Source organism: Delphinapterus leucas, chromosome 11 (genome assembly GCF_059928025.1).
Source record: "Delphinapterus leucas isolate spDelLeu-1000000601 "Yukka" chromosome 11, BTC_Dleu_Yukka2, whole genome shotgun sequence".
Classification (NCBI taxonomy): Eukaryota; Metazoa; Chordata; class Mammalia; order Artiodactyla; family Monodontidae; genus Delphinapterus; species Delphinapterus leucas.
This window is the reverse complement of record NC_143139.1, coordinates 14,869,068-14,896,795: the sequence shown is the minus strand read 5'-3', so window position 1 is coordinate 14,896,795 and position 27,728 is coordinate 14,869,068. Positions and strand designations below refer to the sequence as shown.

General features: G+C 37.7%; 1 protein-coding gene across 6 annotated transcripts in view; it reads right to left on the bottom strand.

Moving 5' to 3' along the window:
* PIK3C2G (phosphatidylinositol-4-phosphate 3-kinase catalytic subunit type 2 gamma) overlaps positions 1-27,728 on the bottom strand; it is a 385,825-nt gene that overhangs the window by 131,853 nt on the left and 226,244 nt on the right. For all 6 annotated transcript variants that reach the window (XM_089920361.1, XM_089920358.1, XM_089920360.1 and 3 more), the window contains 3 exons: positions 24,965-25,101; positions 22,942-23,111; positions 548-704 (listed from right to left, as the gene is read on the bottom strand). In XM_089920361.1, coding sequence (XP_089776487.1) covers positions 548-704; positions 22,942-23,111; positions 24,965-25,101 — 464 coding nt within the window. The remainder of the gene's footprint in view (positions 1-547; positions 705-22,941; positions 23,112-24,964; positions 25,102-27,728) is intronic.

Sequence of the window (27,728 nt, the reverse complement as noted above, 5' to 3'; positions counted from 1 at the left end):
GAGAGTACCCAGGACCATGACTCAGTAGACTCAATGTAGTAAATGTACTACCCTCGAGTCAAGTTGCTAGGAAGTCACCTTACATTTTTGGCTCTCAGTTTCTTAATCTGGAAAATAAGCAAGTGATCAAAGGCAGAGATTGGGAGGGAAACCAGGAAAAATCCTTGCTTGTTCTACATCATTGGGTTGCCATAATGTGAAAATGAGATAGTATTTTAAAAATATTTTTGAAAAAATTCTAAAGCACAGTACAATTGGTATAATATTCTAAATTACTGTCCTTGACCTTTAATCAAAGTATACTGAGATAACCCCTGAATACATCAATATTATTGTGAAGAGAAAGGTTTGAGACAATAACTGTGAACAAATGTTATGAATTATTAAGAAATGTATTTATAAGCTGTACCATGGTACTTTTAGTTTGTTCATTCCATTCTGTTTTGAATAGCTCTTTGGGGAACTCCAAGCCATTAGGAAAGATAGACTACTGAAAGAGAGCCATAAAGGAAGCTTATTATTTCTGTTATTTCCCCAAGGGACTTACCATTTCCAGCAGGTTTAAGAGCAGGCAGCTGTGTCTTCTGACAATATTATAAGCTCGACAGCAAAGCTCCACAAAATCTTGGAAATGCTGTGGGTTTTTCCCACCCTCTGTAATAAAGTACTCCATCTCTGAAGTAAAAATAAAAGGGGCTCTGTCCCTATAAACCAAAAAACAACACCAACCATAAGCAGGAAGAGAAATGGTTTGAAGGGTTATATTAGGCAGTGACAACAACTTATTTCCATTTGAAATTTTTTGTTATATTCTAATGCATGAACCTCCTTCATTGTAGGACAGCTGGAGAAACTTGCTAACTGTAGACTTTGAATAATGTAGCTGAACTGCAACAGAGAAGGAAGGGTAAGTTATTTTACAAAGTTGACCTATATTGGCTTAAATAGTTAATTCCAAGTTATATTTGATGTGAATATTATTCATTAAAATTAATTTAAGGCCAAATTAATAATTAAGGTGATTTTACAGAAAGTATATCTATTGCTAAATTTTTAAATGATAGATCATTTATTTAACCTCATGGTGCTTTTTTTTTTTTTTTTAAACCTTTCTTTTTCCCTTAGATGGCATGCTGACCCTTTAGGTAAAAAGTTTCAGGCAAAAGCTAAGATATAGTGGGCCAACATCAGTCCCGGGATCCCCCTTTTGGGCCCCACAGCCAGCCACCACTGGGACCCTGTCCTGCCCACCAGTGGGTTGGCAGCCTCCTCTTGAGCCAGAGCTGGACAGCCAACCAGATGGGGGCCAGCCCTGACTACCTGTGTACCCACAGTAGTCTGCCTCATCACAACAGAAGGGCCCACTCAGCCCACATAAAGGGCACCCCTAGAGCATACAGCTCTGCCGACCAGAGGGTAGTGTGCTGTTGGGCCCCATAGGACATCTCCTACATAAGGCCATTTCTCCAAGGTCAGGAAACATAACTGACTTGCCTAATACTTAGAAATAAACAGAGAATTAGGCAAAATGAGGAGACAAAGAAATATGTTCCAAAGAAGGAACAAAACCCCAGAAGAACTTTGGAAGTGGAGATAAGCAATCTATCCCATAAAGAGTTCAAGGTAGATTGTACAAACGCTCAACAAATTGGGGAGCATTATTTACAATAGCCCAGATATGGAAGCAACCTAAGTGTCTATCGATAGATGAATGGATAAAGAAGACATGGTGTATATATAATGGAATATTATTCAACCATAAAAAATAATGAAATCTTTCCATTTGCAACAACATGGATGGACCTAGAGGATATTACACTAAATGAAATGTATCAGGCAGAGAGAGACATATATACCACATGGTTTCACTCACATGTAGCATTTAAAAAACAAAACAAACAAACATAACAAAACAGAAACAGACTCAGAATCAGAGAACAAAGCGGTGGTTGCCAGAGGGGAGGGAGGTGGGGGGATTAGTGAAATAGGTGAGGGAAATTAAGAGTTACAAACTTCCTATTATAAAATAAATAACTCACAGGGGTGTAATGTATAGCATAGAGAATACAGTCAATAATATTGTAATAATTCTGTATGGTGACAGATGGTAACTAGACTTATCATGGTGACCATTTTGTAATGTATAAAATATTGAATCACTATGTTCTACAGCTGAAACTAATTATGATGCTGTAAGTCAGTTATAGTTCAAAAAAAAAAAGAAAAGCTAAGATATGTAATGACAGGTTCTTTCAGAAGGTAATCTGAAAAAACAGATGTTACCAACTTACTGTGATATGCTTAGTAAGGGAAAAAAGAGGTAACTATATTTCATTTCTGGAAAAACAGAAAAACAAAGGACCAGAAAGAAGGACCAGAAGATCCTGTTTTCCCTATATTTGTCAGTTTTTTCTCATGTTATTTGAAACACAAAGAGACCTGAGATGAAGTGTTAGTGCTTCTAATAGAGAGAGCAGAGAGAAGGCTGCTCACCCGCTCTGTGATGAGGTCTCCCTCACTGAATAAGAGCAAGGATGAGACAGAGTTTCAATACTGATTTGGCCAAAGGTCATCTAGAACAGCAGTCCCCAACCTTTTTGGCACCAGGGACCAGTTTCATGGAAGAGAATTTTTCCACGGACCGGGGTGGGGGTGTGTGGTGGTGGTGGGAGGGGATGGTTTTGGGATGATTCAAGGGCATTACATTTACTGTGCACTTTATTTCTATTATTACTACATTGTAATATATAATGAAATAATTGTACAACTCACCATAATGCAGAATCAGTGGGAGCCCTGAGTTTGCTTTCACTTGCCACTCACTGATAGGGTTTTGATATGAGGCTGCAAGCAATTGATTGTTTATGGTCTCTGTGCAGGCAAACCTGTCTGCTAATGATAATCTGTATTTGCAGCCACTCCCAGCACTAGCATCGCTGCCTCAGCTCCACCTCAGATCATCAGGCATTAATTCTCATAACAAGCACGCAACCTAGATCCCTCGCATGCACAGTTCACAGTAGGGTTTGCCCTTCTATGAGAAACTAATGCCATCTCTGATCTGACAGGAGGCAAAGCTCAGGCGGTAATGAGAGCAAAATACAGATGAAGCTTTGCTCGCTCCCCCGTCGCTCACCTCCTGCTGTGTAGCCCGGTTCCTAACAGGTCATGGACTGGTACCGGTCTGTAGCCTGGGGGTGGGGACCCCTGATCCAGAAGCATTTGGAATGCGAATACAGTTTTGAGTAAAACGTTGTTAAAAACAAAGATTTTTTTTTTTTACATCTTTATTGGAGTATAATTGCTTTACAATGGTGTGTTAGTTTTTGCTTTATAACAAAGTGAATCAGTTATACATATACATATATCCCCATATCACTTCCCTCTTGCGTCTCCCTCCCTCCCACCCTCCCTATCCCACCCCTCTAGGTGGTCACAAAGCACCGAGTTGATCTCCCTGTGCTGTGCGGCTGCTTCCCACTAGCTATCTATTTTAGGTTTGGTAGTGTATATATGTCCATGCCACTCTCTCATTTTGTCACAGCTTACCCTTCCCCTGCCCCATATCCTCAAGTCCATTCTCTAGTAGGTCTGCGTCTTTATTCCCGTCTTGCCCCTAGGTTCTTCATGACCTTTTTTCTACTTCACTCTGTATGACAGACTCTAGGTCCATCCACCTCACTACAAATAACTCAATTTCGTTTCTTTTTGTGGCTGAGTAAAATTCCATTGTATATATGTGCCACATCTTCTTTATCCATTCATGCGATGATGGACACTTAGGTTGTTTCCATCTTCTGGCTATTGTAAATAGAGCTGCAATGAACTTTTGGTACCTGACTCTTTTTGAATTATGGTTTTCTCAGGGTATATACCCAGCAGTGGGATGGCTGGGTCATACGGTAGTTCTGTTTATAGTTTTTTAAGGAACCTCCATACTGTTCTCCATAGTGGCTGTACCAATTAACATTCCCACCAGCAGTGCAAGAGTGTTCCACACCCTCTCCAGCATTTATTGTTTCTAGATTTTTTGATGATGGCCATTCTGACCAGTGTGAGATGATATCTCATTGTAGTTTTGATTTGCATTTCTCTAATGATTAATGATGTTGAGCATTCTTTCATGTGTTTGTTCGCACTCTGTATATCTTCTTTGGAGAAATGTCTATTTAGGTCTTCTGCCCAGTTTTGGATTGGGTTGTTTGTTTTTTTTGTTATTGAGCTGCATGAGCTGCTTGTAAATTTTGGAGATTAATCCTTTGTCAGTTGCTTCATTTGCAAATATTTTCTCCCATTCTGAGGGTTGTCTTTTGGTCTTGTTTATGGTTTCTTTTGCTGTGCAAAAGCTTTGAGTTTCATTAGGTTTATTTTTGTTTTTATTTCCATTTCTCTAGGAGGTGGGTGAAAAAGGATCTTCCTGTGATTTATGTCATAGAGTGTTCTGCCTATGTTTTCCTCTAAGAGTTTGATAGTTTCTGGCCTTACATTTAGGTTTTTAATCCATTTTGAGCTTATTTTTGTGTATGGTGTTAGGGAGTGTTCTAATCTCATACTTTTACATGTACCTGTCCAGTTTTCCCAACACCACTTATTGAAGAGGCTGTCCTTTCTCCACTGTATATTCCTGCCTCCTTTATCAAAGATAAGGTGACCATATGTGCTTGGGTTTATCTCTGGGCTTTCTATCCTCTTCCATTGAAATATATTTCTGTTTTTGTGCCAGTACCATACTGCCTTGATTACTGTAGCTCTGTAGTATAGTCTGAAGTCAGGGAGCCTGATTCCTCCAGCTCCGTTTTTCGTTCTCAAGATTGTTTTGGCTATTCGGGGTCTTTTGTGTTTCCATACAAATTGTGAAATTTTTTGTTCTAGTTCTGTGAAAAATGCCAGTGGTAGTTTGATAGGGATTGCATTGACTCTGTAGATTGCTTTGGGTGGTAGAGTCATTTTCACAATGTTGATTCTTTCAATCCAAGAACATGGTATATCTCTCCATCTATTTGTATCATCTTTAATTTCTTTCATCAGTGTCTTATAATTTTCTGCATACAGGTCTTTTGTCTCCTTAGGTAGGTTTATTCCTAGATATTTTATTCTTTTTGTTGCAATGATAAATGGGAGTGTTTTCTTGATTTCACTTTCACATTTTTCATCATTAGTGTATAGGAATGCCAGAGATTTCTGTGCATTAATTTTGTATCCTGCTACTTTACCAAATTCATTGATTAGCTCTAGTAGTTTTCTGGTAGCATCTTTAGGATTCTCTATGTATAGTATCATGTGGTCTGCAAACAGTGACACCTTTACTTCTTCTTTTCCAACTTGGATTCCTTTTATTTCCTTTTTTTCTCTGATTGCTGTGGCTAAAACTTCCAAAACTATGTTGAATAAGAGTGGTGAGAGTGGGCAACCTTGTCTTGTTCCTGATCTTAGTGGAAATGCTTTCAGTTTTTCACCATTGAGGATGATGTTGGCTGTGGGTTTGTCATATATGACCTTTATTATGTTGAGGTAAGTTCCCTCTATGTCTACTTTCTGCAGGGCTTTTATCATAAATGGTAGTTGAATTTTGTCGAAAGCTTTCCCTGCATCTATTGAGATGACCATATGGTTTTTCTCCTTCAATTATTAATATGGTGTATCACATTGATTGATTTGCATATATTGAAGAATCCTTGCATTCCTGGAATAAACCCCACCTGATCATGGTGAATGATACTTTTAATGTGCTGTTGGATTCTGGTTGCTAGTATTTTGTTGAGGATTTTTGCATCTATGTTCATCAGTGATATTGGCCTGTAGTTTTCTTTGTGACATCATTGTCTGGTTTTGGTAACAGGGTGTTGGTGGCCTCACAGAATGAGTTTGGGAGTGTTCCTCCCTCTGCTATATTTTGGAAGAGTTTGAGAAGGATAGGTGTTAGCTCTTCTCTAAATGTTTGATAGAATTCGCCTGTGAAGCCATCTGGTCCTGGGCTTTTGTTTGTTGGAAGATTTTTAATCACAGTTTCAATTTCAGTGCTTGTGACTGGTCTGTTCATATTTTCTATTTCTTCCTGATTCAGTCTTGGCAGGTTGTGCATTTCTAAGAATTTGACCATTTCTTCCAGGTTGTCCATTTTATTGGCATAAAGTTGCTTGTAGTAATCTCTCATGATCCTTTGTATTTCTGCAGTGTCAGTTGTTACTTCCCCTTTTTCATTTCTAATTCTATTGATTTGAGTCTTCTCCCTTTTTTTCTTGATGAGTCTGGCTAATGGTTTATCAATTTTGTTTATCTTCTCAAAGAACCAGCTTTTAGTTTTACTGATCTTTACTATCGTTTCCTTCATTTCTTTTTCATTTATTTCTGATCTGATTTTTATGATTTCTTTCCTTCTGCTAACTTTGGGGTTTTTTTGTTCTTCTTTCTCTAACTGCTTTAGGTGCAAGGTTAGGTTGCTTATTCGAGATGTTTCCTGTTTCTTAAGGTAGGATTGTATTGCTATAAACTTCCCTCTTAGAACTGCTTTTGCTGCATCCCATAGATTTTGGGTTGTTGTGTCTCCATTGTCATTTGTTTTTAGGTTTTTTAAATTTCCTCTTTGATTTCTTCAGTGATCACTTCGTTATTAAGTAGTGTATTGTTTAGCCTCCAGGTGTTTGTATTTTTTACAGATATTTTCCTGTAATTGATATCTAGTCTCATAGGGGTGTGTTCGGAAAAGATACTTGATACAATTTCAATTTTCTTAAATTTACCAAGGCTTGATTTGTGACCCAAGATATGATCTATCCTGGAGAATATTCCATGAGCACTTGAGAAAAATGTGTATTCTCTTGTTTTTGGATGGAAGGTCCTATAAATATCAATTAAGTCCATCTTGTTTAATGTATCATTTAAAGCCGTGTTTCCTTATTTATTTTCATTTTGGATGATCTGTCCATTGGTGAAAGTAGGGTGTTAAAGTCCCCTACTATGATTGTGTTACTATCGACTTCCCCTTTTATGGCTGTTAGTATTTGCCTTATGTATTGAGGTGCTCCTATAGTGGGTGCATAAATATTTCCAATTTTTATATCTTCTTCTTGGACTTTTTGCAGTTTCCTATAATTTTATAAGTATATATGACCCTGTTATTTCCCAAACAAACTACCTCTTCCTTTCCAATATTTATACCTTTTATTTCTTTTTCTTCTTCTCTCTGTCTCTTTTTTTTGCCTCATGGCACAGCTAAGACCATCAGCACAGTGCTGAACAGAAGTAGTGAGAGAGAGCATCCTTGCCTGGTTCCTGATCGCAGGGCAAGATGTTCAGTCTAGTGTTTCAACTGAACATTTGATATGAGCTCTAGATTTTTTCCGGGTGCTCTTTACCACTTGAGAACATTCCCTTCTATTCCTGGTTTGCTGATTGTTTACGTGAATATTTTGCCATGCACTGTTTCTACATCTAATTGAGATATTTTTCCTCCTTTATTCTGTTAATGTGGTGAATTATACTGACTGATTTTCAAAGGTCAGCTAAGCTTAGATTGCTGGGAAAAAACCCTCTCTGGGTTATGACCTGTTATTCTTTTTATATATTGCCGGATTCGTTTTGCTAATAGTTTCTTAGGGAGTTTTACATCTGTGTTCACAGAGGACAGTGCTCTGCAATTGTCCTTGTTAGGTTCTTGTCTTATTTTAGCCTCACTGAATTAGTTAGGTAGTATTTCCTCCTCTATTCTCTGAAAAAGCATGTGTAAGAATGTCTGAAGTTTTCCCAGTGAGGGGTGCTCCTGGTGTCTTGTGGGTGGAGGCCCCACAAAAAGACCGGTCCTGCCCCAGCATCGACAGTGCTGTGCAGGCGGCAGACACTCCACAAGGGGCGTGCAGCTCACATGTTCCCATGCCCATGAGGCCTCCACACAGTTACATGGCTGCTTCCCCACTGCTCCTGGTCCAGCATCACCAGCATCACCTGGGAGCCTGTTGGAAATGCCAGTTCTCAGGCTCACCAGCCCGGTTGACCGGAAATCCTGGAGAGCCAACCCTGCATGATGGGAGCACCAGACATGATGTAACTCAGAAGATGCAAGAGGAAGGGGAGCAGCAGGGGTTTCCAGCTAATTTCAACACTGCTCCAGAGCTGGGCACAGATCAGATGGAGGACCACGCTACTGGGTGAAAAGTGCCAGCCCTTCTCGATCCCCATGAGCCAGTCCATGGCTGCGCGGGGACCGTCGCGCCCGCCGCCCAACTCTCTCGGCCCTCAGCTCGTGGCAGCGGTGGCAGAGGCCGGAAGTCCATAAAGATTTTTGAATGAATTGAAGACATTTTAAAATTTGAGCCTAGCAGCCTAGATATAACTAAGTTCAGTTCAAGAAGTAACTGAGAAAAGTCAAGGATTATTGAGGAAGCCTTTGAATTTTTTGGGTTAATTTTATGTATATATGTGTATATATATATATATATATATATGTATATAGTTGTTTGTTTGTTTTTGGTCATGCCGTGGGGCTTGCAGGATCTCAGTTCCCTGACCAGGGATTGAACCTGGGCCTCAGCAGTGAAAGCCTGGAGTCCTAACTTAGGCCACCAGGGAACTACAAGGATAATTGTCTTCTTTACTGTTGCTATGCTTAGCTATTTTAATAAAAACATAGTAGTGAAACTGCACCTCAGATTGGGTCTTGAACCCACTTGCTGGGACTTGAACTCAGCCTAAACCCAGACTGGGACTTGAACCCCCGAGGCCGGAACTTGAACCTGGCCAAAACCCTGATTGGGACTTGAACCCATGCAACCGGGACTCGAACCCGGCCAAAACCCAGTGTCTTCCAACTGAGATCACACAGCTGGTTTCAGTACTTAAGGAAGCTCAGGTTCTTGATGTCTCATCGCAGAAAGAATTCAGTGAGAGACAAGTGATCGGTAAGAAGTGGATTTATTTAGAGAGAAACACACTCCACAGACAGAGCGTGGGCCATCTCAGAAGGTGAGAGTGGCACCAGGGTATGGGGTTGTTAGTTTTTATAGGGGTGGGTAATTTCATAGGCTAATGAGTGGGAGGAGTATTCCAGCTATTTCGGGAATGGGCAGGGATTTCCAGGAATTGGGCCACCGCCCACTTTTTGATCCTTATGGTCAATCTTGGAACTGTCATGGCGCCTGTGGGTGTGTCATTTAGCTTGCTGATGTGTTACAATGAGCGTATGCTGAGGTTCAAGGTCTAGTAGAAATCTACTTCTCTGCCATCTTGGACCCATTTGGTTCTAATCAGTTTATGTGATGTCCTTGGGCTATGTCATTCTTTCAAAGGTTGTGTCCTGCCCCCTTTCCTCCTGTTTCAGTAGAGCTGGAAATCTCACTAATTGAACTTAGTTAACCAGACCTTTCAGAAGTGTGTATATTCAAATCAGAAAGCCACAACTCAGGTATTTTGTAGCTGATCTGGGGCAGTGGAATCTAATTGCAGGCAAAGTATTTTGATGAAAATAAGTAAGCTACCTCTGTCTGGCTGTGGTTTTTAAATGTTATTGTGTGATCCATGCTACCACTAAATGTCTGGAGGAGAAGCTGATGTAATAATTTCCCCACTTAGCTTTATATTCATTCATTCATTCAATCATTCATTCAAGAAAATTTATTGAGCACCTAGACACTGAGGAATTTCTTAAGAATCAAGTCCAAATTTTAAAATTTTTGCTCAAAATCCTTTTATATTTGGCCTACATTGACTTATCTAGCCTGTATGCTATGAATTTACTTTACAGCCCTTTACTTTGGCCAAGCTAGGAGCACAGATGTTGAAAACATGAGATACAGCATGGGTTCTAATCCTGGACCTGCTGTATCTCAATTTCCTCATCTCTGAAATGGACAAGTAATACCTAACCTAGCTCTTCAAATTGCTGTGAGGATTAACTAAGAACATATACACAAAGGCCTGACACAGAGAGGACTACACACTTGTGAATGGCTATTTGAGGTTCTATGCAGAGGGCACAGACTGCAGGCCTGCCAGCCAGGCTTCAAATCATGTTCTACCACTTAGTAGTTCTGCAACCCTCAGCAAGTTACTTATCCTCTGTGTGCCTCAATCTCTTCCTCTGTAAAATGGGGATAAGAGCACTTGACTACTGGGATTGCTGAGAGGATTAGATGAGTTAAAGCATGTAAAAGTACTTAGAACATAGCCTGGCACATAGTAAACACTCAATAAATTTTAAATACTCTAATTAGTCCCCAAACTAATAAAAATGTTCTAGAGCTGAACCTAGTCGAAGCTAAATCTCCTTTTCTCTTCAAAAATGCCATCTGTAGAATGCCATCTTTCCTTCAAAGTTTAATTTACTCCCAGCTCTTCCATGTAACCTCTTTGGTTGCATAAGCCCTTAAGTGGACCTTTGAATTTGGTAGCATTTTTTACATATCACTCACCCACAGAGTCATCACTACTGCTAACATTTTAGTGAGTTTTAGCAATATCCTAGACTTCCATAATCAGAATAAAATCTTAATTTTATATATAAAAGTTTTCCAATTCTTTTTTCTTACTCTCTATACTGTTGTATATTTGCTATGTTGAATGAAACTTTTGAAATAATTTTGAAAGAGCACTAAATTTTACAACATCCTGAAATTTTCTTTTCTAACATAATAGATACGCTTTTCTTTTCAACAGAGAAAAGTATGTTTGATCAAAGTGATTTCTCTCGGAAAGTTTTTGTAGTTATGCTTAAGTTCATGTGATAACATATTTCCTTCTTCCATGGTAACCACCATTATAAATCAGATGAAGAAATATTATAGCAGAGAGTCAAATACCCAAAGGAAACATCTGTTAGAGAAAATATAAACTAATAATAATACTGAAGAACCCAAGTTTAGCTGTGTTTAAATTATTACCATAGTTTAAAATGCTGCATCTTTTCTGTATGATTTGCATGGCTCACTTCTGAGCAATTTTAAAAAATAACTCAGAATTAGACTAAAACTTTTCTAGAAATGGAAAGAAGCCTCACGTGTGAAACAGAATCCTATCCCATCCCTAGAGGCTGTAAGAGCTGTAGCTGGTACGTGATTTATCAATCTACTCAAATGTGAACCTAATCCTAGGTTACAGAATTAGGGTACTGGAGCCTGTGTCTGAAGTTTAAGTAGGACTTATAAACCTGAGATATAAATTGGCTGTGGCAAGAGGGAGGATTGGAAACGATTTGGTCTCTTAGAATCTATACTGTGTTGCATTCTGAATAAAATGTTGAAAATCTCTCATTTATAGCTGTGCAAATAAACGAGAAATTTCTTGTTGTGACTATCCTACCTTTTTTTCTTTTTCGTTTCCAGATAAGTGGTTTTACTATTACCTGCCTAAGTCCTAACTATTCATGCTTCTGTACCTTTTACCTGTATAGTTTCCCACTTCTGGACATCTTTTCTATTTCTCTCTCTCTCACCTGATGTCGTCATACTAAGGGATCAGGATAAAAATTTTTTTCTTTTAAGAATTCTTCTTTTTTTTTTAATCCCAAAGGCTATGCATTTATTCCTTTCTAAATGGTATATAATTTCATTTTAGGACAAGTAAGTATGTGTTTGCATTAATGAATATATGAAATGACAAAATTATTGAAATGGAGAACGAATTAGTAGTTGCCAGGGGTTAAGGATAGAGGGGTATCGGGGGTGAGAGGGAAGTGGGGTAACATGAAGCATCCTGGGGGTGATGAAGCTGTTCTGTATCTGGATGGTATCAATATTAATAAGCTGGTCATGATATTGTACTGTAATTTTATAAGATGTTACCATTGGGGGGAACTGGTAAAGGGCACATGGGACCTCTTTGTATTACATCTTAAAACTGCATGTGAATCTACAATTATCTCAAAATAAAATGTTTAATTAAAGTTTGTATAAGACATCTGGATATAAATATTGATAGAAGCTTTGGATGTAACTAATACCAGTTTGCTGGAGACAGTACAGTGAGAAGAGAAAAGGACTAAGATAAATCTTCAGAAATCTGACATCTAGTGGCTTGGTAGAAGGGAATCATCCTGCATTGAACACTGAGTAGGGAAGAAAAACTAGAGGGTGATGATGCATCATAGAAGGCAAGCAAAGAGGGTATTTTGAAGAAGAAATAGTCAACACTGTTGAAATCTGCTGCTAAATTAGGTAAAATGAGGAATAAATATTGTTGGGTTTAGCATTATGGTCATCATTGATTTTATCAAGTAATGAAGAATAAAGCCAGATTGAAGTGGTTATGGAATAGGAGGTAAGAAAAGGAGACCAGGAGTTTAGAATCGCCTTCAGGAAATTTGGGAAGGTGAGCAAAATGGCATAGAAACTAATTTTGGGGGGCAAGGTTAAACTGTGGAGCGATAAGCATATTTCACAGGATTATTTAAAAGAGAGATGAGGGAATTCCCTGGTGGTCCAGTGGTTAGGACTTGGAGCTTTCACTGCTGTGGCCCAGGTTCAATCCCTGGTCGGAGAACTAAGATCCCACAAGCCACACCGTGTGACTAATAAATAAATAAATAAATGGGAGAGGAACGCAAGGAAAAATGAATTATTGATAGCATAATGTATGTAAGAAGATGGGAGGGAAATGGTTCCAAAGCACAGATGGAGGTATTGGCTTTAGAAATGAAAGACTAATCTTCTATTATCACAAGAAAGAAGTTTATATGCAGATGTAAGTTTGTGAGTTTTGTACTGAGTACAAAAGCAGGCTCTGTTCTATTTCTTTTTATTTTTCCCCAAAAAAGTAGGAGGTGTGGTTGTCTGTCTAAAATAAGTAGTAGTAGGGAGGGTGGGAGGGAGGGAGACGCAAGAGGGAAGAGATATGGGAACATATGTATATGTATAACTGATTCACTTTGTTATAAAGCAGAAACTAACACACCATTGTAAAGCAATTATACCCCAATAAAGATGTTAAAAAAATAAAATAAGTAGTAGTAAATAATGGGTTGGAGAGATCTGAGGTTTACCCTGTGAGGATAAGTATTGTGGGATTGCTGGGCCATGAGGATGGCCCATTTGAAACTGAGGACAACATCTGCCCTGTTGTGTCAATGCTTTCTTGCAGTGCTAGGCTGCTCAGCGCCACTAGCCCTCACAGTGGAGACTGCCCTATTCTGAAATACATTATTAAGGTAATGGACCAAGCATGCTAACTGTAATGGATGAGCTCTGAAATAGCAGAAGTGCTGTATCCTTAAAATGAGCATTATTTCATTTATTGAACTATTCCTTAAACAAATATGTACATACTTGAAAAATGAATGATGTTTGATTTTAAAGTATCGAGCACATAAGCTATTTGAGGACATAATTATTCACAGAAGCAACTTCCTTATATGTGAATTATGCAGTCTAAATAGTACCACTGGGCTTCATCCCAACAGTTCAGGGTGGTCTTTGGCCATACTGAGTTCAACAAAACAGTCCCTGGCAAGCTGAAAACTGGAGTCACATCCCATGAGCATTTAACTTCTATTAGATTAATGATTCCTATTAGATGTATTTTTTTAATGTAAGAAAAAAATTAAAAGAGAGTGAGCAATTGTGCCTGATTCTTCAGTCATAAAAGAGAATATTGCCCATAGATGGGAGAGTGGCCCTGCTATCGTAACACCTGGTTTTAATGTTTGAATGCCTCCCATCATGCAACCATCTTGCAACACATTTGATTATAGTTGTTAAAGACATGAATTTAATATATATCCTGGCCATAAATGCGGATAACTATGTCATCTGGTACTAACTAAAGAAACAGCCATCTTTCCCAATGCTGAAGAGGAAACAATATGTTGGAATTACTGAGAAATGGAATTACCAGATTCCTACATGGCACCTTCCCAAAGTGGACTATAACAATGTAGACTTCTGTCTTAGTTTGTGATTCGTAAATTAGAGAAAATAACAGTAGCTACTGCAAAGAGTTACTGTGAGGATTAATTAAGCTAATGCATATCAAGCATTGATAAGGCTTTAAAGGGTAATTTTGACTTTTCCTTTTAGAATCTGATCCCATATACTGGATGACACAGCACCACACTAAGGAGCACTGCTTTCTGCCACTCCCGGTGATATTTCACCACAATCTGAGAAAAGCTATGTGTTTCAGTATTGGTGATGTAGGCAGGGGATATGGAGAGAGGACTGGAAAGACAGAGAACTCAAGCAAGGATGCATGATAGAGTCTGTCTTCTGTGCTCTGTGAACATACTTATTTCTTCCTTTTATAGGATAGTTCATCTAATATTTACTCGAGCAACGGATAAAGCCTGTAAATGGACACATACAAATGGACATTGAAAGTCTCGAGGGCTGAATATGTATTTGTACCCTGAACTGAAATGTGGGACTCAGTAATGAGGCACATTTTATGTTTATTATTGAAATTATTATTAATTTCATGAATTAAAAATGTTTTGTCCCCAGGAAATATCATAGTAACATTAAAATATATTGTTTTAAAGATTTCTAAAAGCTGCAGACTCCCATCATAGTGAATGGTGATATTAGCATACAAATAAATGACTACAGAGTACATTGGGCAATGTTTAAGCCTACACTTTTCCTGATATCACAAATGACCTGCATTTCAGAGAGCACATTTTGCTGTCCAACGGAAAGAACACAAGTCTCTTGTCTCATATCCATGAGTTAATTGAGAAGGCAGTTTTGGAATCTCCATTGGATAGGATAGAACCTTGTATAATTAGACAACACAAGAAACCTCATATGTGCAATATAATAAGAACATAAGGGTGCATGTACTATTACAAAAAGAACACTTAACACCCTGTGAGAGCTCCAAGCTCTCAGCAATTATTAACTAAGGAGACCCTCACCAATAATCTCTTAAGTGTAAAACATGTTTTTTCCCTGGTCTAGCCTCTTTTATAAATACACTGTGGGTCCTAAGTTAGACTCTGGGAGGTCCCTGATCTTTAACTGCTTAATAACTTTAGATACTGACTCTGGAGTTCCTCCCAGGCTCAGGTACACTCTCTCTCTTATTTGAAGAGGGTAGTTAAAACAACTACCTCTTCACAAGGCCTACTTTCCTAAGTCTGATATTTTGGGTGTGAGTTTAGAGTAGATCAGAATTTTATGAGAATGGCAACAGAATGGTCAGCTCCTCCAAATTCCCATGTTTCCCCCTCCTTGAGCTTGAGTTCAAGGGAAAGTGCACAGTTATGCTTTGCATGGAATTCCAGTGTATGCTTGGAACAGAAATTAGTCTGGATATAGGAAAAAGATTATTAATGCTATAATGCTTGGGTGACAATGAATGGTAGTATCGCATTTTAAATATGATAAGGTTTTAAAATCAGGCTGAAGGTGTAAATCAAGAATAGCCCAAGTTAACTCTGAAAACATTTAAGTCACTCTTAAAGTTACCATATGCATGATCAATATTTATGTATAAAGCTTGAAATGGACCTTTTATCTCTTACTAAGTTTAACATCAGAGTGTCTCCCCCAGCACAGAAGCAGGTACTGTTTCTTCATTTGGGTACCAGAAGAAGTTCTAATACTAGGCTCATGTTTCGGAGATATCTGTAGTCTTTCTTCAAAAACTAGACTCAGATTCAGGGCTATGAGATGCTTATATTGACAGGCACATTGTACCTTAGGCCAGCTAAGGAGTCAGCACTCATGTCTGCCATCTTAAGCATGCTTTGTTCTCATTGGGTGCAGGAAAGCAGAATCCTTACACTATTTAAATTGTTTTCTCTCTCCCCTTCCCTCTTTCCCTCTCTTTGTTCCCTTTGTGTCACAAACTTTTCTTCCTTTCTCAAGCACCCTTCACTCTTTTCATCTGAAAATCTGCAAGTCTCTTTTTGAAGAAAACTCATGGTTGGGTGGTTGGTTTTTTTAATTAGAGAAACTGTTTTTTTTTACTTATAATGGGAGGGAGGTAAATATAAAGGAAGTTACTCAAAAGAAAGCAGGTGATAAAGCATAATGGAATGATAAATTGAAGTAGAAGAGGGAAAAACAACAGCAAGAAGATGGGAATGACAAAATAAACTTCATTTCTTGAACTAGTGAGAGTGCTTTGGAAAATCCAAAGCCCTATTCAAATGCTAGGAGTAGTCTGCCTGAGATTGACTTTGTGACTGGAGAAGGCCTTTGTGAAAATTACAGTGTACCAAATTTTTTTTTCAGTTATTTCGCTGTGGTAAAATACATATAACATAAAACGTACCACCTTAAACCATTGTTAAGTGTACAGTTCAGTGGTATTAAATATATTCATAATGTTGTGCAACCATCACCACCATTCACCTCCACAATTCTTTTCATCTCTTAACACTGAAATTCTATACCCATTAAACAATAACTCCCCATTCCCCCCTCCCCAAGGCTCCTGGTCACCGCCACCTTACTTTCTGTATCTCTGTAGCTATGATTTGGACTACTCTAAGTACATCATGTAAGTGGAATCATACAGTCATTTGTCTTTTTGAGGCTGCCTTATTTTGTGTAATGTCCTTAGAATTCAACCATGCTGTGGCATGTGTCAGAATTATTCCTTTTAAGAATGAATAATAGTCTCTGGTATGTATACTCCATATTCTGCTTATCCATTCATCCATTGATGAACATTTGGACTGCTTCCACATTTTAGTTATTGTGAATAATGCTGTTATAAACATGGTTGTACAAATATCTCTTTGATACTCTGCTTTCAATTCCTTTGGGTATATTCCCAGAAGCAGAATTGCTGGATCATATGGTAATTCCATTTTTAATTTTTTGAGTAACAGCCACACTGTTTTCCACAGTAGCTGTACTATTTTATATTCCCACTGACATTGCACAGGGGTTCCAATTTCTCCACATCCTTGTCAAAACTTATTTTCTGTTTTTTGATACTAGCCATCCTAAATGGTTATGAGGTAGTATGCATCAAATTTTGAGTCTCATCCACCAGACTCCCACATGTAAAGTGACCATCAGGTAAAACAATCCCTTGATAAACTTCCAGTTAGAATAACAGAATATGGCAAATTCTTAGTAATTTTATCTTCAGAAAAACTGCTGCTTCTCAGGTCAAGAAAAGTAAATTGTATGGCATTTTTGTAGTGATCCTTCAATTAACCAAAATTGAGCCTCTGCTAAATGTCAGGCACTAGCTAGGCGCTTATGATACAAAGATGTTCTTATGGTACTCACAGCTGGAAAGGTATTAGATAGTGTGTTTTTCTTCTAGAAAGTTCAGATGAAATTGAAACCTGCTTTGAGTTAAAGGACCAGAGTGTTTCTTAATAAACAGTCTTGTGAAAACAGACCAGTGAAACATCTAATTTCAAAGAACACTAAGGTAGTAATTAAGCATGTGGGAGATCATTAATACCTATATGGCATTTGGATTACTATGAATATTGTACTAAACCAGAATGACTGGAGTAAGACAAAAATTAACCTTTTAATCTGCTAAGGGAGTTTTTTCCCAAAGATGGTTAAATTGAGGATATTTAGAATATAAATAATATAATACTCAAATTAGAGCTTAAACATTAAACATTTTTAAATTAGTGGTAATTAAATATGGAAGACAGTGTCAAAACGATTATAGATACAGATAGTTTTTATGACTAATATTGAGATGAAAATTCTGAGATCAATTATATTAGGTGATTGTTGATCTGTTGGGGTAAAACTTGAAAATCGGGTATAAATCATGTTGTTAAAAAGACAGATATATAATATTTTGATCACCCAGGTGTATATATTTTAATAGGAAAAGGACAGAGTTTGACAGAATTCTGGAATGATTTTTCATCTGTTTTAAATGGATTTATGTCCTAGAGTGTGGTGGTAAATATTTAATAACCAGCTCACTTACTTTTTTTAGGAAAAAAAAAAGCTCTGATTTGTGACATTTGCCAATTTCCATGGTGTATATTCTCCCACCATGGCTGATTTCAGGCCACCAGTGGAATGTCATTTAATGTGGAGTTGAGAAAGATTACACATCACAGGCTCTCCCAAGCCAGTGTAAGCCAGCTCCAGCACACCTCTGCTCATGTCTAAAATTACATCAGAAGTCAAACGTGACTTAGTGAAAAACATTACAATCCGAATAAACCTAATAGTGCAATCTAATCTATCAGTCAACAAACTTCAAAGTCAGAGAAGTTCAATTTATAAATTTAAAAAGTACCAAAAAAGTACTTTAAAAAGTATGAAAAAAGTACTTTAAAAAGTACCAAAATAAGATATTTAGATAACTTTGAACAAAAAGAAACAATAATTACCTAAAGATGCAATCTCATTTCTTGTCACTTCATTTGGAATACTTACATTATAATTAATTCCAACAAACATTTATAGAGCCTTTACTCAGTGCTAGGAACTCTTCCAAGCATTTTATGTATATCAATTAATTTAATCTTCAAAACAAATCTGTTTTTTATAAAAGATTAAACTGAAGCATACAGAGCCACTTGTTTAAGGTCACATCATTAGTAAATGATAGTAAGGGATTAAAAGAAAAAAGCATAGTCTATCTCCAGGGTACCTGCCTTTAACTACTGCTCATACAGCCTCTAAAATAATCTAGAAATAAGGCTGCAAGAAAGACTTCATGCAAGTCTGGCATTACAAAGTGAAAGACTATACAGACTGGAAATACAGTCTGAAAAAATAAAAGTATGAAACAATGAGTTAGGAGAACAATAAACATCACCAATAAAGGCCTTCCTTAATTTCTCCTCCTCTGTGAAAGAAAGTCACCATCAAGAAATTACTGAGTGGAAATTTAGAGTTTATTACAATAATATCTTTTATGCAATGAAAAAATTACTATATGGAAATCATTGTTACAGGGGAACTTTGAGTGAAAAATTGTGGATGTATAATTTGTTAACCACTTTAATTCGAATCTCTGTAAGAGAAAATAAAGAAGTGAAGATAATAATTAGGCAATACTTCAAAAGAAAAACCAACTGGTTTCAGAAAGTTGGTGAAATTTCTCATTGTTTTCATTGTAGGGATTCGCCATTTTTTCCCCAGAATCATTAAGTAATGCTGGGGCTGAACTGTCCTGTGATTTAATCTGCTGGTGTAAATCCTCTTCATCTAATCTCATAATTAAAACCAATAAGGAAGAACTTCTTGTTTCTATACAAGATGTGAAATCCTTCAAATTCATAGCTGAGATGTAATTTTTTTTCTTTCTTCAAAGTTAGAAAGTTAGAGCTTCAGATTTGGTCTAAGCATGAAGATGGGCTTTCCAGATTTCTGGAGAACTGAATTAAGAGCAGTGGTTCAGGGAAACCTGAGCAAAGACTCCTAATGAGAGTGTTGCTGGGAAGACTCCACATAATTCAAAAATCAGGACAGCCCAATGTTTATAAACATGTCTTAAACAGGACCACATGGATGATTAGTGTAAGATGTTCTGGAATGATGATGCAAGCATGAGTACAAAAGGGCAATGGCCCAGCAAGAAATCCCTTTATTTCTCAAGATCTTCCTTGTAAGGAGAATATCACTTCATTGCTGCTTCCTCTTAAGGAAACCAAGGGAAAATCTCTCCCCAGATACACTGCATTTGCTTTCGCTTTGTTGGCCTGCTAATTTCCATTCTTAAGTTCTGTATCCTTGGCTAAGGGTTAAATCTTATTAGAGAGGGATTTTATGTTATGTATGTGATTTCTTTTTGTCAACCCCAAACTTATCCACAACTGGAAACTGTATTTATGTGAGGTTGAGCAATTTTACTTATTATGAAGTAAAATCAGTTAATGTATGTTAGTGACACTTTGTAAACCATAAAAAGTCACACAAATACTTTCTTTCCCCATGTTTTTAAGGAGTAGACAATAGGAGAAACACATGTGTCTGGGATACATATGCTCTTTACTCCCTGCGGGTGCTGCATTTTATGTTAAGGAGTATGATCCTGGCTTATTGCTGTTTATTACTGGGGCATTTATATGGCCTTGCTAGGTTATGGGAGATCAGGATAGTCATAGGACATGATTTACAAACCTGGCTTTGTATATTAAGGAGTGTTTATTAATATATCTAGTATGTGTACAGAAGAAGCTAGGTGGAGCTGGCTTTTCTCTAGAGATCAGTTTTATATGTAATAAGTGCAGTACAAATAAGAATGTTCATTTATCCTAGGGGGATTCAGAGGCCTGATTTATGAGACCTTTGTCCACCTAGCAACAAAGAAGAACAACCGGTGGACCTAGGATGGAAGACATCAGTTGCCTAATGAATCAACAATCAAATGAACCCCAGAAACAACTGAGAGAGACTTTGAAGAAAATTATTAGATGCTGCCTATAATTCAAAATATATAGTGAGTAATAGGGAGTAGACATAGTTCAGTTTAACCATTAAAGAAACTCAGGGCAGAAGTATCAGTATCAAGAAAGAAATCCAAGGAGACATTGCCAATGAGTCTTACATAGCCATTGGTGGAGATAGAATCCTGCAAACAATAATCCAAATGGGTAATAACGCTGCAGTTGGCCTCCTTAGCTGGTGCTCAATAATCAATAATCTCAAGGGAAGACAGGGCCAACTTCATTTTCTTTCATCCAATTAATAATTATTGAAAGGTTGAAGGCTGACCTGTGAATAGTTTATTGGCTGACTAATTCAGCAAACAATGTTAAGAACCTACTATAAGTGAGGCTCTGTGCTGGGCACATTTTCAGGACCTCCATAACGGTTGCATAAGATAGATTTAAATTGCTGCACTTCAGAAGTAGCAGTAGCTGCTGTAACATCAACAAACAAACAATTGGGCTCCATCTTTTCTACAGACCTTGGTGCATATCTCTATTATAGCACTTACTATATTGTTTAGTAACTTGTTCTTTACTTTGTATGTTTCCCCAACTGAAACTTTTTCTGTAGAGCTGGAATATCTTTATGCATCTTTTAACCACCTCCATGGTCAACACAGATGCTGGTCAAATAAATGAATAAGGGGGTTAACCCGAATTCTCAGTGGACAATACAGCAAAATAAATAAAAATGTTACAGTTTTAATCTAATCTTTAAATTTCTAGGAAAGAGTGGATTTAGGGAAAGTGTTAAATGAGTAAATTATGCAATATGCTCGTATATGTTAATTAACATTTGTCCTTTACACCAGGTATCCCTCCTCTGTGATGTTCTAATTGTCTATACCTCTATCTCTGCTCTCACCACATTCTGGAGTAATTATTTATGTGTCTGTCTTCCCAGTATTTTAAAGAAAGAGTAAGCCCCACTGAGGTGGTAAATGTGTATTATTCATCTTTGTATCCCCAAGGTTTATCACAGTGCTTGGCACACAGACCATCCTCAACAGATGTGTAAGGAATGAATGAATATGTGGTGACTCTTCCTGAGCTTATTCATTATAGAAGGCAATGTACTGAAAATAATAAAAAGTGAGACAATTCCATTTGTATGCCTCCACAAAATAGAAGCTATCAGTTTATAAGAATTAAACCTTATTATGTAGTTTATATTGGCATTTTAATAGCAGATTATGACCATCTGGTGAAAATTCATCTTGTTATATTGTAGGAGACTTTTATTTCCTCTTTTGAAAAGCTATTTTTAGCTAAAAGTGACTGATTAGTCTTTGGAATGGTCTGATCCCATTTCTACTTTAATATGAAGTATCCTTTTTTGGAGCAAGGGACTTTTAGTCTTAGATTTCTGGTTCCCTTGCCCCCAGCTCAAATAAAATAAAACAAAAACCTATTCAACCACCAGTCTTTTCCTTTTCAGTAAATGATATAATTGTTTGCTAAGAACAAAAATCCAGGAGTCATCCTTGAATATTTTCCTTTCTTCTTCTACTTACTGGGCCCATTTTCCCAGCCCATTAATGACTGCCAATGCCAATCAATTAGCAGGTCCTGTGGTTCAGATTCCAAAATATATTCTGAATCTGTCAGTTTTTGCCACTTCTTTACCATTAAGGTCTTGCCTTAACTATTGCAATAGCCTTCTAACTGGTCTCATTACTTGACAGGACAGCAGCCGAGAGCTTTGAAATCCACTGAAATCCATCAATGGTTTGCTTCTGAACGTAAAGTAAAAGCCAACCTCTGCACCATGTCCTCAGTGCCCTACTTGATCTGGCCTCCACCAAACCCTTTATCTTTCCCTCCTACTACCCGTCCCTCTTTATTGCACCTCCAGGCCCCAGGCCTTCTGGCTGTCACTGGAACATGCCTGCTTAGTCCATACTCATGGCTGTTATTTTTGCTGTTCTCTCTTCCTGGAATGCTCTTCTCATGGATCTCCACAAGGTGATTACTCACTATACAGCTATCTCTCGTTTCTTTAAGGAGGCCTCTTTAAAAGAGCATCTCTGCCCCTGTTAATTTCTATCCCATTTCTCTGCTTTAGTTTCTTAGTAAGAAATGAAACTCCTCATTTCCTCGTGTTATCTTTTTTAATGTCTGTCATCCCTACTAGAAAGAGATCAGGGTTTGTATCTGCTTTGTTGTATCCCCAGAGTCTTGAATGGTAGATGCTTACTAAATATTTTTGGAATAATTCAAGCCTAATTTAGTGCAGGAAGTGTGCTCATTTTACATGTAGACCAGGCTGGTGATTGTTATGGGCAATATACCAGATGTATTGAGACCACGAACTCAGGCCTCGTTGCCCATTCAAGGCTTATAAGAAAATGAACATATCATATTTCGCACAATTCAGACTGGAGCAGTATTAGTATCCTGTGGGAGAAGGCCAATTTAGTCTACTAAGAACTTGAGGAAACCTAATTTGTTCCATTAACAGTCTATCGAAAAAAACTTTCCTTCAATGTTATTAGATACATAATCATGTTTACATTATCTTGGGGAATTTGAGAGATGGGGAACAAGTCATCTGCTGGGTTTCTATGCCATTACATGTTATATATCACTCCGGGAGACTGCTTAATTACATTAATAAACATTATTTGAGAACTGACCTTTTTATCCCTCCAAATGTTTGTGCATGGCCCAGGAATTTTCCAAAGTCAATATGAAACATGTGGCCTGACTTTGTCAGCATGATATTGTCGTTGTGACGGTCACAGACTCCCAGGATGAACGTTACCACACACCAGCCAGCACAGGAATAGAAAAAGTTCCTCAAGGCCTAATCGGTTGAAAAATAATAACACACACAAAAAATGAGCAAACACAGAGGTAATGGTAAAAGTACGATAAAAAGCAAAATTCTATAATCAAGAACCAATTCTACATCTCAGTTGAGTGGATATGATTAAATGGTTGTTTCTTGATATGCTACAGAAGAACATGAAGCAATCTGTTCTTTAGCCGAATGAGTGTTTTTGTTGAAATGGGAGAAAATGACTTTCATTCAGTTAAAGCTAATTTTCAGTTTATTAAAGAGGATTCTTAGTGTTATTTTTTAATGTCACAAAGGTACAATAGTGGATAGCTTTTTTCAAGATAAAAGAAGAAGGAACAATATGGTACAGTATTGCCTATTCCCATAGAAATTTAAAATATTAATTTTTGAATATCTGAAATTTTTAACACAGAAAAAACTACATTGAGATATCTGTAACACTTTATGTTTATCCTACAAATATGTCATCAAGTTAATGCCCCAAAAGGTTTTGGTACAGTATATACCAGTGAACGCTTGTGCGGGTAGAAGCAGATTCCACTAAGTTAGTTGTGGCTTATGTCTCTTTAATGGACAGAGGTTTCTTGCCAAAATTACTCTTTTTTCAAAAAAACTGTCTCCTGGGTATTCATCGTTTTGATCGATGATGTAACGATGAGTGTAAGCACAAGTGACTGGCTGAGCCACAGGTATGGGCCTCCTCAACTAGCGAGTGGAAGACCACGTGGCTGGACTACATGCCAAGACACCTTATTTCCAGGTATCCCAGGTGCCTGAGAAAGTCTTTGTCTGTCTAGATTTTCTCTACTTATAAAGTGAAGATAATAAAATATGTCCTTCACATGGTAGTTAAGAACATCAAATGTACATGGAAACACCCCAAACAATATAACTCCAGGGGTTTGTGCCTAACTCAAGTTACAATTTGGGGAATGGCTAAAAAATAGATTTCTAGATAATCTCATCTAATTCCCTGTTACTTGGCCTCCAAAACCTGTATTTTGCTCTATTCCAATCTCACAGAAGTCTGGAGTAGATGAACTCTTGGATCTCTCTTTCATGGCCCAGGCCAGCTAGGGTGACCAAGCCTTCCAGTTTGCCCAGGACTGAGGAGTTTCCTAGAATGAGGGATGTTTAGTGCTCAGAACAATTCTGAGCAAATCTAATGCTGGCCCATATTGCATCCTTGTGTGAATTAGCATAAAGGTGCCCCTGCCTCTGGGGCAGCTGTACCATTTCATGCCTTGGCAAGTGAAACAAGGCCTGGCTCCAGCCAACTCATCCCCTAATCTGGGAGCCCTGGTAGAGGGTGGAACCTGTACAATTGTAGACTGCAGGCTAGATGCCAAGGTAAAGTGGGAAAAATGTTGGCAGTCAAATGGAATAGTATACATTTTGTAAAGTTCTGAGATACAAAAAAATAAAAACTCTATTAGGTATTCCGCAAACATTGAAAGAATGAGGCATGAAAAAATAGAACTTGGAAGAAGAAATACATTGCAATGGAAGGAGGGAGATTTATAGAAAGTATAGGCTGTGTACAAATAGGCACAGGTAACATGAAGGAGGTAGTTTTCAGGAGCATCATCTCAGGTGAGATTGCTGTAAGGGAAGCCGCTGAGCAAAGAGAGTCTTTATTGATAGCCCAGAATTCCACCCAGAGGGAAAACCAGACACAGAAATTGTTATCTAGGTAATATACCATTTAAACTGTGTCATTATTACTATGCTGATGAATGAATGAATCAGACCTCAAGATGTACTTAATTTACTTTTTCATAAATCAGAATATCTAATGAGCCAGAGTATATCCTTATTTAAGTACATTATTTAAAATTTGCTGCAGAAGGACAAACCTTTTCATAATCCACCTTTAAATGGTTGTGCTGACTGAACCATTTTTTGATTGTGTTTTCTTTCAGTGGTCCTATCAGTCCAGAATGGCGATGGATTTTCGCGAGGGTTATAGCATCGGGCACCATCTGCACCAATCCTGGTTGATAAGAAAGAGATTATGGAAATACTTCTTTCTTTACAGGATGAGGGATACTTAGGGAAGGCATCTTGATATAGGTAACAACATCAACAGTTGCCAGCACTACTCGGATTACCCTTTTTATTTCCCAACTTCTTCTCTGAAGGAGTTTTACCTAGATGGTATTGCTTCTAATTTTTCCTAAATCCTAGGGAGCGATGAGGCTACTTGTGTTTGGATCAGATGTATCAGAGCTGCTTTAATATTTTTTCTAGAACTACAGTAGAAAGCAAATCTAGATGGTCTCCCAGCGACCCCACTGAGTCAATAGAGCAGTGAATTAATTAACATATGGCTTGTGCATTCATTTACAGTTTAAGGGAGGACATTCAAACTTGTGTAACAAGCATATTTATAATGTAAGTGAATCAAATACAACCTCCGTGACAAATATTTCAAATATATTATAAAAATCAATGTTCAGGTTAATAAAAGCTTCACTGTTCAACGTTTCATTTCTAGGAGTGAACAGAGTAACTCTGCAGTGAACATGTACAGAACCACCTGCTTCTTCCTTCTCAGTCTGCATTAACGTAAACTATGATAACAATCTTTTTAAGGGAGCATATATTGATTGAACTTCAATAGGAGCTTTGCCCCACTAGCCATGCATCCATCAAGGCTTCTTTTCATTGTGTTCCTAAGGTTATTGGAATGTAAATATTTTCAAGCCTTCTGATTTTTATTCTGCACAAAACAGCAATTTAAACCCAGTATTTAAAATTCTCCCAGGACTAATGTCCACAAAACAACCTGTAATGCACAGTTCTATACATAAAGTCATTGAAAGAAATTAAAGTCTAGAATTTCTGATTTCCGCAATCTTGACAACTGCAAGAGTTGAAAACACAAATGCCCAAAGGGACCAGGGACATAAACGTAACTATATGAAAAGAGAGAAGATTAAGTTTTAAAAATTGACTATTTCATGGTCTACCTTAAAAATATTCAAATTAAACAACAAACAAGAAGATCACTGTAATGGTAAGCAAAACATTTCTCAGTGCTGGATTTGGCCAGTGGCAGCTGGTTGCAGGCTTAATCTTTCTCTCTCTCTCTCTCTCTCTCTCTCTCTCTCTCTCTTTTTTTCAGCCTTAATCCCTTAATATCCAATAGCCCAGCCCAGCCCAATCATGACCGTTAGGCATCTATTGATACACTGCCTTATTAGAAAGAAACAAACATGGAAAGTGAGAATTGAATGCTGCAAAAATAACCTATTAAAATCTATTTGTTAAAAACAAAAAGAAAGAAGGAGATGTAACATCCCAGATATAAATCCTGGGCATATCTTTAATATCATAACACTTCTCCCTTCTCCCCCAACAGTATTCGGCTCTTGTGCTAGTTTTCTTGTGCTTATTAAGTGAGATAGCAAATGTAAAGCACTGCATTTAACAGTAATATAATTACTCTAAAAAGAGTAATATAATTCTACTTTCTAATCCTGAAATTTTCCCTCATTTTTCCAGTTCCTCCATTTAACACTTCCTAACACAAAACCACCTTCTACCTGGTTCCTGCGTGCCTCATTGCCACCTTGCATCTGACCATGCCCCAAATTAGGACTTAGATTACTGCACCCTTTAGATAGGGTGCTGTAGCAATGTCAGTTACTCCTCAGACCACATTTGTCTTCAGGGAGTTAATCATTGCTAAATCCCAAGCCATTTGTCATATCTTTCATTGTTGACTACCCAGAAAACTTTGCACCTAATTTATAACAATCGTGGTGGCTAAATTCTGCTCATTAATTAAAACCATAAATTACATTTCATACATTTTAAGCTACTATGTATCACACACTTTTTAAATACTTCTAGCATAATTCTGTGCACAGTAATATGTGTGGCTCCATTCCCATAGCTCTCTAATGCAGATTCCTCAAAATTTAATGCCCATATGTATTACTTGGGGATCTTGTTAAAATGTAGGTTCTGATTTAGTAGGGTGGGAGTAGGGTCTGAGATTCTGAGTTTCTAACAAGCTCCCAGGTGATGTCAGTGCTCCTGGTCCATAGGTCATACTTTAAGTAGCAAGGTTCTTAGGGACAAAACTTTTCAAGATGGTATCACACAAGGCAGTGGTTCTCAAAAAGGTATGCATGAGAAACTCCAGAGCAGCTTTTTGCAATCACTGAGACTTGAGCCTCAGCCCCCCACCCTCCGTCCCCTCCCCCACCCTCCCCAGTGAAGAGCCTGATATAGCATCCTGCTTGGGTCCTAGATATAGCTGCTCCAACTCTCCTAAGTAATTTTTATGTCCATCAAATCTGGAGCAAATTTAGAGCAATGAAATAAATCCTAAAGAATTTTTATCTGCTCTGATAATCTCTCCCAAAGTTCCTACAACATCATATACAAAGTAGTCATGAGAATTATAGTCAACAATAATGTTGATAAAGCCATGTAAACTTGTGGCCTGGAGTATACTCTCCTTAAGGGCAGCAGCCCTGTTTAGGTCATTTTAGTATTCCCTATCTTACTTTGTGACATTTCTTGAGGGATGTCAACAGTAGATATTCAATAAGCCTTGGAACCTGATTAAAAATGGAAACTAATCTCTTAAAAGAAGACATTTGCTTT